Genomic DNA, 15,689 nt, shown 5'->3' on the forward strand with positions numbered 1-15,689 from the left:
AGGTGGAGAGGAGATGAGTCCCAAACTCCTTCCCTTGGTTCTTCTGGTTGTCCTGAGTCCCAAAACTCGGGCCTCCCCATCACCCTTCCCCTCCTTGCCCAGAAGAGCTCTGTAGGGAGCCCCTTCCTTTCCACCCTCAGAAACTGAGCCCAACACCTTGGTACAGAAACGAGGGAAAACACTCCCTGATTTTTAATCTGACTTCCGATCACAGCGCATTGGGCGTCACACACACTTCCAGACCCTGTGGTGGGAAACCCTGGGTGGGTGGGGGGAGGCAGGGAGAAGGACAGAGACTCAGAATGGGGGTGGAGGAAATCAAAATCAAAGACCTGGGTGAGCGAGGGGGTGAGGTGGGACGGGCAGGCAGTACATTCCAATGGCTCCCACAGGGGCAGCCAGAGGCCTGGGTCCCCCACCCCCACTTCAGGTGCCTCAGAGCTGGGGGCGACGGTGGTGATGAGATGCTGCCATCCCTTACCCTGTCCCCCTGGGGAACCAGGGAGTAGGATGCAGGGAGGAAGGGGGCAGGCCCTCTTCCGTACCCTCCCAGCCACTCAGGGGGTGGGGAAGGGGAGCCACCTCCTCTGCTTCAGAGGGAGGCTCAGAGGGCGGGTCACTTGCCCCAAGTCACATAGCACAACAGGGACTAGAACCAGGGGCACTGGACTGCCCAGGTCAGGGCAGTCCTTGTAGGGCTGTGCTACCCAGGTGGGTGGAGGGGGAATCAGCTGGGAAATTCATAGATTCCCTCTCACACTAGATCTGGATGATAAGCTCCCCACCCACAATCCCTCCCCCAGACTCCTCTCCATCACCGCTCTGGGCTACCTGATTTCCTGATCTATACAACAAAGCTGGGCCAGGTCAAGGCCGAGATGTTCTATCTGCCCCTCTTCTAACCTTGCTGTCCTCCCATCAGCCCAGGGCTGAGGGCTCAGCCTCAAGGAGAACTTGGCCTGGGGGCAGGGAACACGCACCATTGTGTGGCCTCCAAGTCCCCCAGGAATCCCTCAGGCCGCTCCTGGTATCTTCATTATTTTTGTTATTTCTAATTCAATACAAAACTGACAGTGATCAGCTCTGGTGAGGAGAGGTAGAAACCCGGCCAGGCAGCCGGAGAAAACGGGGTGGAGTGAGTCAGGGCATAGGGCCAACTGGTGTTGGCACAAGGAAGTGTAGATCCTGAGGGCCTCCAACCAGGAAATGGGGGTGGGGGGGCAGAAAGCGGGCATATCTCCCTCAAGCAAGGGGTCCCCATAATTCTTTTTCTGGCTCTACCCCTCCCTAGATTAATCAGGGTAACCTGAGATTCAAGCAGGGGCATCTGATTGGGGTGGATGGAAAAGCAGAGCCTTTACTGGCACAACCTGGGCCCCAACCTCCACTCCGGGACCCAGCCTGCCCCCCACAGCTCCCCAAACCCAACACCCCCCAATCTAACACCGCCCAATGCAGGAAGGAACAGGGGGCTGGAGCCTGGCGTCATGGAGGTAAATCTCTCCTTTGGGGAATTCCCTCCCCATGCTCTGTCAGGGGAAAAGTTCTAACCCAGGGGGTGATCTGGCTTTGGGGTCAGGAAGGGGGTGAGGGGCACCCGGCAGGAACGGACCATCGAGTTAAGGCTGGAAGGTAGGTTGTTGTGTCTCGGGGCTGCTGGGTGGGGAGGTCTCCCTGGAGAGGGCAGAGCTCAGCTTTCTCCCCTTGACTAATCTGGGACCTCAACCCTCGGACCGAAGGTGGTCCTAGGACCACCCGCATCTCGCTGTCCTGCGCCGGGGGTGCTGCCGGCCAGAGGGGCACCAGGATCTGCAACAAGGAGGTGGAAGAAATGAGAGCCCTGTGAGCTGAGCTGGGGGCGGGGAGGGGACCAGAGAGTGGGTAAGACCAAGAGACGCTTGGGCAGACCGATGGGCACGGGAGGAAGGCGCGGGGCAATGACAGCCACACTCTGGAGAAGACTCGCGGGGGACCGGCTAAGGCAACACCTCCCCTTCCCCACCCTCCATTTCCTGCGCGCACCCCAATCCCAAAAGGCTGTGGCGCCCCTTGGGGCCAGGCTGGGTACGGCGCCAACCTCAGCGCTAAAGGAGCCGTCCCAGGAAGACAGATTGGAGACAGGACTGGGCCATTTGGGGAGACTCCCTCCCGCCCTCCGCCTCTCAACGGGAGGTGCGTGGCGGCGGGGGCGTTTCCGGCCCGGGCCCCCCGAGTTCTTTTCCTGCCACTCGCTGCTCAGGCCGGGCAGTCCCAGGAGGAACTCCGGGCGGTCCCGGCGGCAGCCTCGGGCGCCCCAGGGGCTGGCGGGGTGGGCGCGCTCACATGATGGCGCAGCGGTTGCGGCGCAGCGCGCCCTGGAAGCGCAGGGCGGCGTGCACGTGCTTGCAGCGGGCGCAGCCGACGCTCTTGAGCAGCTCGCTGAAGAGCAGCAGGATGTGCCAGTTGTACTTGGCGGAGCACTCCACGTAGCCGCACTTCCAGGTCTTGCGCACCAGGTGAGACACGTTCCAGCGCGGGATCACGCGTCCGCGCTGCAGGTCCCGCTTGTTGCCCACGATGATGATGGGCGTCTCTGAGGTGCCAATCACCCTGCGGGGCGAGGTGGGACTCTCAGAACTCCACCAGGGTCGCAGCCACTGGACTTCAATGAAGGCAGGCTGTGCCTGGTCAATAACAGCGCTACCTTACGTCTGCTCCAGGCGCAGGGCTTAGCCCTGGAGTGACATGACATTCGCTAATCTGCACAATTGATCCAAAGGGTGGGTACTAGTGTTAGCCCCATTTTTCAGATGAGGAACCTGAGGCGTACACATTCACTGTCCTGGTCATGCAGCCGAGCGGCCCTGGCAGCCTTGTTGCCGGAGCCCCTGATCTAACCACTATATTAGACTAGCCACCCCCTGGTAAGGGTCCCAAAATGAGTTCATAGAAATGGGGAATAGCAAAATGTCATGAGTGTGTGTGTTTGACTGGATGTGTGGGAACTGGAGGGGACTTCATCTGCCTCCCTCCACTGCACCCTTTCCGTGGAAGCTGGCTAGCACCAGGCGCAGTGATGGCGAACCTATGACACGCGTGTCAGAGGTGACACACGAACTCATTTTTTTTGGTTGATTTTTCTTTGTTAAATGGCATGTAAATATATAAAATAAATATCAAAAATATAAGTCTTTGTTTTACTATGGTTGCAAATACCAAAAAATTTCTATATGTGACACGGCACCAGAGTTAAGTTAGGGTTTTTCAAAATGCTGACACGCGGAGCTCAAAAGGTTCGCCATCACTGCACTAGGGCATCCACTGGGGTGGCAATGGACTGTATCCTGGGCCCTCACCTTGTCTCTAGGATCTGCTGGCGGATGGTCTTGACGTACTCAAAACTGTCAAAGCAGCAGATGTCGTAGACCAGGATGTAGGCGTGGACACTCCGGAGTCCCCTGCAGCAGGCATCTGCCCACTCCTGCAACATCCCCAGTTAAGGCCAATGTTAGAGCAGCCACGAGGGTTCCCCTTGTCCCCAGCCACCTCCAGCCATAGATGGACAGCACTCTCACCTGCCACAGCACCCTAAGCCTTTCACACCCACCCATCCCCAGGAGGCCAGGGCCAGGGCAAAATGGAGCTCAGTGCTGTGGCCTCCCCACCCCAAGCTGGGATAGGGCAGGTCACACTGTCTGACCTCGGGGACCACTCCACGGCCCGGTGCATATTGGGAGCTGTTGAAATGGTCTTTATCTTTTTTTAAAAAAAATTGATTTCAGAGAGAACAGGAGAGGGAGAGACAAAAACATCAATGATGAGAATCATTGATTGGTCGCCTCCGGCATGCCCCCCACTCAGGATCAAGCCCACAACCTGAGCATGTGTCCTGACTGGGGAATCGAACCATGGCCTCCTGTTTCATAAGTGGATGCTCAGCCACCGAAATAGTCTCTATCTTCCAAGGCTTAGCTCAAATGCCTCCTCCTCCAAGAAGCCTTCCTACAAGCAAGGGTCTACTCCCTTAATCTCCTGTGTGCAAATACCTTGGTTACCACTGTTTCCATCTCCAGATCCCCACTTCTGCGAGCTTCTGAGGGAACCAGAACCAAGCCACCCTCATTTTTATGTAACTCCTCCTCCTCCTCCCCACTCAGTACCTTGCACACTGTGTTGGCTCCTAGCAGGCTCCTTATGGGTGCAATGCCTAACCTGGTGAGCTCTCCATGGTCCTGAACCCCACTTGGTCCACTCTGGGATCAGTGCAACTCCTGTCTGTCTCGCTGCCCTTAGATTGCTATCTGATGTTCCCCTTCTGTAGGTTCCACTCTGGCCTTGGACAGAAGGAGAAGGTCTGAGAGGACTGAGACTGGATACATAGTCAGGGCTGATGGACAGCAAAGCCCCAGGGAGCCGGAACTTCCTGAATGTTTGTGGCAAATTCTCAGGGTGGGGTTGCAGCTCAAGATGAATAGACCCATGGAAAGTCTGAGTGCACTAAAGAGAAAGTTCCTTAAGAATTAATTAGCTAATTAACTTGCCAGCAGATGGCAACTGCAAGAGCAGTTGAAGGCAGCCAGTGTGTGGAAAGAGCATGGACACTGAAGCGGGGGTGGGGGTGGGGTGGAGGTAGAGGCCTCCGGGCCAAGGGGAACCAGGGTCTTCTCCTTTGAGGGGCCAGGCAAAAGATGAGAAGGAGGTGCAGCATGTCTCCTGAGCCAGCTTGTGAGTTGCATTGGGGAAAAGACCAGGCATCAAGGAGGACTACGGCAGGTTCTCCACCTCAGAGAAGGAACAGAAAGGAAAAGACTTTGGTGGTGGTGGTAGAGAGTGTGTCTGGCCCCTGAAAGGTACTTCCCAACTCAGAGGCATAGAGGCTGCTGCAGTGGATTTCCCCAGGGAGATGATGTGGCATCTTTTCTTTGTGCTGAGTTTTAACTTTGGTGCAGGGGGAAGACACTGAGGACAAATCTAAAACTGTAGGAAACCATTAACTGGCTTCTGGGGCCAGCAAAAACGGCATTCCGCCGGACACGGTGAGCTCCAGGAGCCCAGGACCCACATTTGTACGTGGTTCCTCCCCCAACCCACATAGGAGTGATTAGTGGCAAGTGGGAGTTATGGGGAAACAGGCAGCGGTTCCCTCCCTCTTCCAGCTCCCTGATGGGGAGAGGGAACAGCTGCCAGCCTGCCAGGGTGACAGCCCCACCTCTTCCACCTCTTTCCCAACATGCTGACTCCTCAAGGGGGCCGCCAGGCTGCCTCCCACCCACTTCTCTCTGGAGGCTCCTAAAAGGGGGAGGAGGAAGGCTCCTGATTGGCTGGCTTGTCCCTTCACCCCTGGTTGAAGGGAGGGAACAAGAAAGCTCAACTTTCCTTCCAGCTTGATCTATGAAGGGTTCCAGGTGGTAAAAGACCATCTCTGGTCCCTTGTCAAAACACAAGAAGGAGCGATGGAAACTGAGTCCAGTTCCAAGGACCTGGGAGATGAGGGAGGTTCAACACTTGGGTCTCACCAGGGCATTCGTTGCTCATTCCTTTGGTGGCTGCTTGAGCCCTCTAACCTCAGCTTCCTTCTCTGATAGGAAGGAGGAGAGGGGGCTGCGGGAGGAACAACTGAGGCTCAGACCCAGGAAACACCACTCTCCTGGGCTGATTTCACCTGGAATTGGGAAAGAATGTGTTTTTATTCTACTGTCAGGTGGTGCCATCAGGACAGTTGGGTTTTATATTTGTTACTTGTGCTCCAGGAGTGAAGTCTTGGACATCCTAAAAAGTCCAAAACTCAGGGTCAACCAGAAAGAAAAAGACCAACAATCCAATAGAAAGATGGGCCAAGGGCATGAATAATTGTCAGAAAAAGAAATATAAAGGCCCTTAAACATATGAAAAGATGCTCAACTTCACTAATAATCAGAGATGCAAATAAAAACTACACAGAGACTATCAAGTCTCATCTATCAGATTGTCAGACAATACACTCCGATGGGGAGCTCTGGCTGGGTCGCTCAGTTGGTTAGAGCATCGTCTTGATACTCCAAGGTTGCGGGTTCGATCCCTCATCAGGGCACATACAAGACACAACAAATGAATGCATCAGTGAGTGGAACAATAAATTTCTCTCTCTCTTTCTCAAATCAATAACAAAAAAGGCTTTGAGGGAAACAGCGCTCATGTAAGTCTATAGATGGGGAGGGGAGTCTGACACCTTCCGAACTCCAGGTGCATTTACCCTTGATCCAAGCAATGCCTTTCCAGAAATGCATCCCACAGATATGTCTCCTATGTACTAAATGACTGTGTACAAGGCTGCTCATCGCAGCACTATCTGAAATAGCAAAAGATTGGAAACAACCCACTTGTCCAACAAGTGGGGGACTGCCTAGTACACCTCTCCAATAGACTGCAGCGTAGTCATAAAAAAGAATGAGATGCCCTCTAGATACTGACTTGGAAGGATCTCCAGCTTATAACATTCAGTCCAAAACACAAGGTCCAGAACAGTGTTGTTTTTTAAATGTAAGAAAGGAAGTGGAATAAGAACACATTTTCTTATTTGTGTAAAGAAACACTGGAAGTCTGAATGAAAAAAAACAAGGAGAGTGGCTTTAGAGAGCGGGGCAAGGATCAGGGTGAAGCAGGCAGCGGTGGCACTGAGATTTCTCTGGGTGAACCTTTCTACCAAGTTTGAACTTCTAAATTGAGTCTTACCGAGGCCAAACTCAAAATTAAATTAAAATGAAGTCCACAACAAAATGTGAAACATACACAAAGCTTGATGCCGGCCTGGAGTGAGATCTGAGACCCAGGCTACTGTTAAAGGCTCCTTTGGGGAACTAGACCCTGACCCACTGCCCTGACCTCGCTGCTCTCAAGGGGTGGCTGCCTGGATCAGGCTGTTGTCTTTGCTGCTGATCCCCCTACCTGTGATGGCAGAAACAAGTGTCCTTGAGGTTGGGCCACGGCCCTCCTGCCCGGGGTTGCTGAGACAGTGCCGAGCCTGAGTCCCTCCCCAGCTGTACTTGCACAATTACAATTGGCCAAGTCATGGCCCTGCCTTCCTGTCTTAGAGTTCCCCATGCACCCACCCCCTCTGAAGCCAAGAGCAGAGAGAAGGAAGGAGGACTTGATCCCTGCAAGCTTGGGGAAGGAGCACTGTCAGCCCTGGCACCGGGGGCACCTGAATCTAACCCCTGCAGGAAGGGTGCCCAGCAGGCCAGTCCTGAGAGCAGGGGCAGAGCATCACGTAAGGGAAAAGCCCCTTGGGCAAGAGACCTGTCTGAGAACACACCTTTGCCAGGTCTTGGCCTTTTCTTCTGCTGTCCCGTCTACTGGCCTTTCTACCCCAGTGCCCACTACAGAGCCTGGCCCACATAATAAATAAAGCTAATAAAGCTCATCAAATATCTGTAGAATAAACCAGCACACAATGGATTCCTGGTACGGCTCTAAGCTTTCCTGGTGGCCCATGGTGCAGCGTGGAGCTGGAGAGGGCTGGAGTCCCGCCTGTCCCCTACTCTTCCCACTGCCCTGCTACGCTCGCTCGTGGGCCTTCCTACCTGCAGCGTGTTGACAGGGAAGGCGCTGATGGGCGGGAAGTCGAGGATCTGGAGGTCGTGCACGTGGCCGTTCATGACGACAGCAGGCAAGTAGAGGCGGCGGGTGGTGGTGGGCACGCAGACCTCGCTGAACTCGTTGTACAGGAACTGGCGCACGATGGCACTCTTGCCCACGCCTCGCGCCCCCAGCACGGCCACCCGGTAGGTGGAGACCATGCCTCTCGCCCCACGCCGCCACCGCGTCCTCGCCGCTGCCTGGGGCTCCCCCGGGCTGCATATTCCAGGGGCTGGGGGCTCAGCCACCGTCAGGACCAGTCATTGCTGCCCCTGCCCGCCCTGGGCCCTCTGCGGCCTCCACCTGGACTGTGGGGACAAGAGGTGGCTGGCTTTAGGGTCTTTGCTGAAGCTGTTTCAGCCACTCAGAATGCCTTCCCTTGCCCAGAACCCCTATCGTATCTACTGAAATCCTCGCCATCCCTCCTTCATTTTTTCCTGTCCTCCCACCGCAGGGAATGGCCTGACGTCTGGCCAGCGAGGCAGGCTGCGGAGCGTCGAGCCCAGCTTCTCCACAGAGTCTGAGCCGTGTCTGGGTCTCCCCCCTCAGGGGTGAGACGAGGCCAGTGTGTCTCAGTGGAGGCGCTCCCGGCATTTCTGAGAGGGAGAAATCTTCACTGGGCAGGAAGACTGGCACACTGCAGGACCTCTTACATCCCCAGGTGCCAGCTGCAGCAGCCTCCAGTCACCCTGACAACCCCAAATGCCCCCCATTTCCAAATGGTGCCATTGAGACCCTGGACTAGATGACCTCTTGGCTCTGGAGGGCAACACTTGTCGAGCACTTGCTCTGTTAGCGTGTGTGCCCACAAGGATACCCTCAGTGAATACGATACCCCTAAGGCAGTGGTCGGCAAACTGCGGCTCGCGAGCCACATGCGGCTCTTTGGCCCCTTGAATGTGGCTCTTCGTCAAAATACCTTCTGCGCATGGGCCACGAAGTTTCAATCGCACTGTACATGCGCACCCGCACGTGGTATTTTGTGGAAGAGCCACGCTCAAGGGGCCAAAGAGCCGCATGTGGCTCGCGAGCCGCAGTTTGCCGACCACTGCCCTAAGGGATAGGGGTTCCCACTTTAGAGAAGGCTCAGCGAGTAAGAACTGTGCCCAAAGTCACACAGCTGGGAATGCCAGCTACTCCTTTCTACAATGTCGCAGTACTTCTTCCAAGTCTAGTGATTCCAGCTGGTAAATGCCTACAGGCCAAGGGTTGTGTCTGATTCTCTGGCAACCCCCTGAGCTCAGAGGGCCTGGCACATAGCAGGTGTGCTAGCAGCCAGGACCGGGCTGCTTGCTACAAGGTTGAACCTTGTCACAGATTCATTTGCTCTATGCTTGCTCAGTTTCAGGGACTTTAGAGCTTGGTTATAAACCACAGCTATGTTTTCTAGCTGAATTGGAGCCACACTCTGCACATCTATTAAATGGATCCATAGCCCCTACTTCTGAGAAAATCTATGTAAATCTCCTAGCTAGGTGTCTTTCCTCTTTTAGAGGGTGATGGGGAGGGGGGGGGGGAGGATGATGACCAGGGAGCTGCTACCTGCCTGAGACATTGTTTGGGGACTATTCCCAGGAAGGATGAGACCAGTGCCTGCAAAAGGGGTCCAGGAGAGATGGGTTTGCTGGATTTAGGGCCGTGCTTTTCAGGCTGCATGTATGTGTTCTGTGAGGATGCATGCTCTTTCCACACATGCACAGTTCACAGCTGAATGCACTGTGGTCTTTCCTAGTCCAGCGGACCTAATCCGCTAGGTCCTTGTACTGACAGCATAGAATATACAGGCAGGATTTGGAGTGAGACACACCGGGGTTGGATTCCCGGCTTTGCCACTCACCTCAAGTGTGACCTTGGGCATGAAACTTCACAGGGTGTGGTGTGGTTGTACAGGTAAAGCCAGGTGCCTGGCACAGAGTAGGTGTCCAATGAGGAGTGGCCATTGCTATGCACCTCCATCTAAGGTTGCTAGGACCTCCTAGCAACCCTGGGATGGGTCACCACCCACTGCTGTTTACAAACATGCTTTGTGTGTGTATGTGTGTTTGTGATTCTTTCCCCCATTTTATTGACAGTAAAAACAAGAACCAAAAGCAACCCCCAGAGACTTAGGGAAGTGACCGCAGAGCCAGCTGAGCTGTCAACTAAGAGTAGGGCCCTGACCGCCTTCCTGCCCCATGTAGTGTCTTCTCCTCAACAGGTGCTTATGGGCTCCCAACCGGGGTAAGTCCCAGTCCCTCCTCTCCATCAACCCCTCCAGGCCCTCGGCCCCTCAGGCACCCCTGGACACTGCCAGCTTGGCGGAGAGCCTCAGCTGGGTTAATTACATAACCAGACAAGCAGGTGGGGAGGGGGACATCGAGGGCAGGTAGAGAGGACAAGGAACCCAAGAAGAGTCCTCTGCCCCTCTCTGGGTGGCAACTCAGGTATCTAGGCTGTCCCCCACCTGCACATCCTCCTGGACACCACACATACTGCCCAGGAATCAGTCCTTTAGGGGGAATAACGGGAAATAAAAGCGGGTCATGGTGCTGGCACCAGGAAGCGTTGCAAGAGAGGCCCCTAGGCTGGGGCAGCCTCCTGGGACTCACCAGGCCCAAGGGTGGCCCTGTCCCTGACTCAGAGGTGACCGGTGCCCCCTCCTTCTTCCCAGGCAGGGGTCCTGGGTCTAAGTGTCTACTAATCCAGCACGCCCAGCAGGTGGGGGTGAGTGCCGGCTGTCCAGAGCAGCAGGGCCCAGCCCCTGAGCCTCCCTCCCCAAGGCCTGCGCTCTGCAGTGAGTCTGCAGACAGCACTCGCCCCGGGAAGAGCCTGGGGACTCACCCAGGGGCCAAAGCCCGCCTCTCGTCCTCTCCCCTGGGCCTGGATGCCGGGAGTCTCTGCCCCAGACTGAGGACCGGGCTTTCTGGGTCCCGTGGGCCGTGTCACCGTCTGCCTGCTGGTGTCCCCACCACGTTCCTGTGCGAGTGGGTGGGTGGGTGGGGGCTCTGAAGGACGCTGGGCTACCCATGACCTGATTGGTAGGAGTTTGGGGCGAGGGGGGGGATGCTAGAGCCCAGCCTGATCTCCGCCTCCAGCACCTTGCAGGCACCCCCACCCCCAGCTCCAGCTCTCACGTGGCAGCCCCGCGCCGCTTCCCCGCCAGCCCGCCGGCCCCCTCCTCCCTCCGCGCCCAGGCACCAGTGCCCCCAGCCGTACCCCCTCACTTACCCCCCGGACCCCGCGCCACCCCCCACCCTGCCCAGCCCGGCCCCTGACCCGCCCGCGTCCCCCGCCTCCCACCGCTTACCCGGGGCCGTCTTAGCTGCCCCCAGCCCTGGGGCCGCGCTCCCCCCGGGCTCCGGCGCTGCCCCCGGCTCCCTGGCCCGGGGGGAGAGAGGAGGGGGCCCCGGCTGCCCTGTCGGGGCGGGGCGGGCTCAGAGGCGGGCGCGGGGGGCAGGTGCGGGCGCCAAGGGCTAGGCACCTCCAGCCCCTGCTCGCTCCGAGCGCGCCGCCCGCCCGCTAGCGCTGGGAGGAGGGATGGGGACGCGGGCGGGGCGGGGCGGGGGGGGGGGCGGTGAGTGGCTGGCATTCCGCTGGGTCCCTGAGCCTGACACATTCATTGGGACGACCCTGGACGAATTTTTTCCTCCTCAGACCCGCCCTTCACCCACTCCACCTCTGCTAGCGGAATTGTTAGCTGTAACCTGGAGGGTGGGAGGAAGGGACCAGGGAGGCCCTCATGCGTTTGCTTCACTCCAGCCCAGGCTAGCTCAGAGCACAGCTGCTCTGCTCCCAGGGAATGACCTCTGCTCTGCAACCCTAAGAACAGCTGCTCCCTCTCCTCTCCGGACAGGGAACACCAGGCCTTGAGGGCAGAACCACCCACGTATTTATTCTAAAACAGTCGTTGTCAGCGTCATTATCAGTAGCTAACATTCATGAGCACCTACTATGTGCCAGACAACGTGCTCCGAGCTTTGGCTGTATTCCCAAATGTCACCCTCTCAATTCTGTGGAGTGTTTATCCTGTGTTACAGATGAGCTGGCCGAGGGGGAGAGGCTAAGTTGTCTCACCGAAGGGCAAAAAGTGGAATATAAAGATTGGGGGTCCCGAGCTGGGCAGCCGCTGATGAGCTGGGAATGGGGCTCGCAGTCCAGCGGGGGGACCAGCAGCAGCCACGCTGAGCTGTGCGCTGCGCCAAGGCAAGGTTCTGAGGGAAGGCGGAGGGAGCGGGCCACCTAGTTAGAGGAGTCCGTGGAGGCCACTTTCAGGGAAGGAGCCTTCAAAGAAATGGACTTGGGGTGGGGATGTTGTGGAAGAGGAGGCCTGGGCGTGAGTCCAGGACCAGACCTGCACTGGGGCAGGAATCACGGTGAGTGACAGGGAGCCCGGTTGGCTGAGGTGAGGTAACAAAGGCCTTGATTGCCAGGTAGGAGTTTGGACATAGCCCTGTGCTGGATGGGACGGCATTGAAGGTTTTTGTTTTTGTTAATTCTCACCCAAGTATATTTTTTCCATTTTTTTTTTTGAGAGAGTGAAAGGGAGGGGAGAGACACACACAGAAACATTGATGTGAGACAGACACATTGATTGGCGGCCTCCCGAACGCGTCCTGACCGAGATTGGGGATCAAGCCTGCAACTGAGGTACATGCCCTTGACTGGAACCCAACCTGGGACACTTCAGTCCATGGGCTGACGCTCTAACCACTGAGCAACCGGCTAGGGCCATTAAAGGGTCTTGAAGCAGGGTAGCACCTGGTCACAGTTGTATTTTAAATGCCTGCAGGGCTGAGAGGCAGAGGAGGGGGAGCTCTGAAATACCTGTCTTTGCTTCTGGGACCCAGCATCACCCACTACCACTTTCTACTACTTGTGGCCATGGTTTCCTCACAGAACCTAGTTCTCCTCACTGGGCTCTACATTCTGGGCACCTTCCCAACTGTTCCCTCTTCTCTCCTGTCCAGGCAGAGAGCACAGTGCTTATGAGCCTCAGAATCAGACAGGTCTGGATTTAGACCCGGCCTTACCACTTACTATGGGACTGAAGGCAAGCAACTTGAACTCTCAGAGCTCCAGCTGCCTTATTTGTAAAATGGGAGATGTGACCCCCAAGGCAAAAAATGGGCTGCGTTGTGTAAAGTCCTTAACGCAGCAGCACCCGGCATGGAGAAGTTTCTGGTGGCCTTTTCCTTTCTCTTTTAGAGACACAGCCACTCATAGAGGAACTTGACCATCACCTTGGCGAAGTCCCTATTTATTCTGGGAGGGCTCCCAAGGGGTTAGGGTGGGGGTATGGGGAGGAAGGTCATGGCAGCAGCTAAAAGCAAATACAAGGCCCAGAAGGATGGTGAGCCGCTTTGGGGGGCTGGGGGGGTCGGGAAGCAGATTTACTGGGCCCCTGAGATCACAATGGTCACCTAGTGCCTAACTTGATTAAAACTTCCAGGGCACTGTCTATCCCCCCAGTGTGACTGAAAAGCTTTAATTCTTACTCTCCCGAAGGCCCTAAGCTTTATGCCTACTCCCCGGGGCCATAACCCTCCATTCTGGTTCTATCTCAGACCAAGTGGACTAGAAATAAGAAACTGCAATGCTCACAACTCATACCTTGGGGCGTTTTCTCCAAAGCTTCTCGTTAACTGTGGTTGGCAAACTGTGGCTCGAGAGCCACATGTGGCTCTTTGGCCCCTTGAGTGTGGCTCTTCCACAAAATACCACGCGCGGGCGCACACATACGGTGCGATTGAAACTTCGTGGCCCATGTGCAGAAGTAGGTATTTTGTGGAAGAGCCACACTCAAGGGGCCAAAGAGCCGCATGTGGCTCTCAAGCTGCAGTTTGCTGACCACTGTACTAGGAGAACACACAGCTACAGGTTAATTATGGAGCCTCACACTGGCCTCCAGTGGTAGGTCATTTAAAGCATTTTATACACACACACACACACACAGTATTAACATAAAATGCAAAATTTGCCTGAACATAAGATTCAGTTGTCATTTTAGTTTGCTGAGGGTCACTTTGAGCTAAGAATGTATATCCAGGGGCCTGTTCACTATCGGTAGGATTAGCGTGGTGAGAGTTTTTCTTTAAAATGTTTTTTTTTTTAAATTGATTTGAGAAAGGGAGGAGGATAGAGAGATAGAAACATTGATTGGCTGCCTCCTGCACATCCCCTACTGGGGATCGAGCCTACAACCTGGGCATGTGCCCTGAGAGGGAATCGGGAATCGATCTAGTGACCTCTTGGTTCAAGGGTCGACACTCAACCATAGCACATCTGCCAGGCCTGGTGAGAGCTTGAGAGGCACTGTCCTCGGTCTGTCTGACCTTAAGCCTCATGTGGCTCTGGTTCAGCTGAGGTGCAAGCTCAGGCTCTAAGGGAGCAGGTGTGTGTGTCCACCCACAGCATCTGAGGCCCAGACACCGAGTGGGACCGAAAAGGCAAAGACCCAAACCTGCCTACCCTGCCTTGTCCATCACAGCCGAGGACACTACACTAGCTTCCAGAGGCTCCTCAGCCATATATCCTGGAACCTCTGACCATAAGTGGAGAGTGAATGAAACAAGGGAGGGAAAGCCAGAGGCTAGACTTGAACATCATCCCCCATCACCTTCGTAGTGGGGGTGAGGGTGAGTGGAGTTGTCTCAGTCCTAGGGCGTTGGGACCCACGTCTGCCTGGGTCTTGTGAGCCTCTGAATCAGCTTTGCCCTTGCTGGCAGCATTAAGGATGGTGGGGCAAAAGCTAATTGAGAAGCTGAGATGGCAAGTTTGGAGTGAACTTGGAAACTTCAAGAAACATCCTGGTTACTAACAACATATCTGGGGGCTGGTTGGGTTTCTAGGATTAGTGTTCAGGAGGTAGAAATGGGTAACAACGGGGGAGGTGTGATCTTCCCCAAGTGCCACACCAGGTATTAAAATAAACAGGCTCTTGGTCCTGGAGCTGAGGGTGGCAGAGAATAGAAATCTGGGTTCCAGCACCATCAGAAAAAGCATCAATGCATGAGGTGGGAGTAGGACGGCTCAAACCTGGGAGTCCTCAGCTGTTCTCTGGCCTCAGAAACAGCGTCCCTGAGCTCTCAGTATTTTGTAGTTGCCACTTAGTGGGCAGAGAAGGATCGTAACATATCACTATCTTGGGGGCTTAGCAAGATTGGCCGTTGGCCTGGTGGCTCAGTGCAGAGGAAGGAGGGGGCCTATAAGGGGGACGCTGTAGTGCAGTGGTAAGGACACGGAGCTGGAAGACGTGACTCTACTGCATCTCATGAAAAATGAACAAAATGCTCAATTCAGGGGATGGTCAGGTATCATGAGCATAGAAGTGCTTTTACCGTTTTCAACTGCCACAAACACTGAGCATCACTAGAAGAGGAAGCAGACCAACAGCGTGAGTCTCTCTGGCCCCGAGAGCATGGGGACTTCCGTAAAATGCAGTTTCCCCCGACCCCCACCCCAGCCTGGCAGACCTATGAAAGCTCTCAGGTGATGTAGAAATGTGCACCCAAGAGTTTAGAGCTCTGCCCTAAGGATTCTCTGGGCCCCCGCTGACATGCTTAGCTGGTGCACCCAATTAGATCTCAGTAAGGCCCATCCATTTCATCTTTGACCCTGAACCTCAACAAAGACCACCCTGACCCCACTCCTCCCTCATTACATTTCTGTAATAAGAAATGTTATTCTTATTACCATCGGGGCTAACTGCCGCCCAGCAATACAGTCAGCCAAAAAGCTCCCAGCTGCCAAAGGAAGTTCGCTCATGGTGCTTGGATCCAAGTAATAAATGCAGTTTATTCTGAGCACCTAAGTGCCGAGCACTGACTGTGCTCACCTACAGGAACTGGATTGGTGGGGAGGTTCAGGAACTAGTCCAAGGGCATCTCAGTGTTGGATCCCTCTGCCTCTTTCCTCCACTCCAGACTGTGGGAGATTTCAGAACCTGGGGTGGGTCCTCTATCTGGGTACCACCTGGGTCACATGTCCCCAGGAACACATGCAGGTGACCTGAACTCCTTGGGAAGTTTGCTTTCCAGCAGCATTAATTCTATTCCCTTGGGGACATGCCGTCCAATCCAGGTCTGAAAGCCTTTTATAAATGGAGGGATTAGTGAAAT

At 55.3% G+C, this 15,689-nt stretch overlaps 1 protein-coding gene across 1 annotated transcript; it reads right to left on the reverse strand.

Moving 5' to 3' along the window:
* Positions 1-161: 161 nt before the first annotated feature.
* RASL10B (RAS like family 10 member B) lies at positions 162-11,085 on the reverse strand. Its single transcript, XM_059670505.1, has 4 exons — positions 10,880-11,085; positions 7,539-7,901; positions 3,336-3,460; positions 162-2,589 (listed from the first exon to the last, which is right to left on the reverse strand). Exons 2-4 carry the CDS (start codon positions 7,752-7,754, stop codon positions 2,319-2,321), a joined length of 612 nt encoding a protein of 203 aa, XP_059526488.1. The 5' UTR covers positions 7,755-7,901; positions 10,880-11,085; the 3' UTR covers positions 162-2,318.
* Positions 11,086-15,689: the final 4,604 nt, after the last annotated feature.

This window comes from Myotis daubentonii, chromosome 16, assembly GCF_963259705.1.
Source record: "Myotis daubentonii chromosome 16, mMyoDau2.1, whole genome shotgun sequence".
NCBI lineage: Eukaryota > Metazoa > Chordata > Mammalia > Chiroptera > Vespertilionidae > Myotis > Myotis daubentonii.

Coding starts and splice junctions, on each gene's coding strand:
- RASL10B (XM_059670505.1), bottom strand. CDS start 7,754: ATGGTCTCCACCTACCGGGTGGCCGTGCTGGGGGCGCGAGGCGTGGGC. Junction 3,461..7,538: donor TCCCTGTCAACACGCTGCAG/GTAGGAAGGCCC, acceptor GGGATGTTGCAG/GAGTGGGCAGATGCCTGCTG. Junction 2,590..3,335: donor CAGCAGATCCTAGAGACAAG/GTGAGGGCCCAG, acceptor CTCGCCCCGCAG/GGTGATTGGCACCTCAGAGA.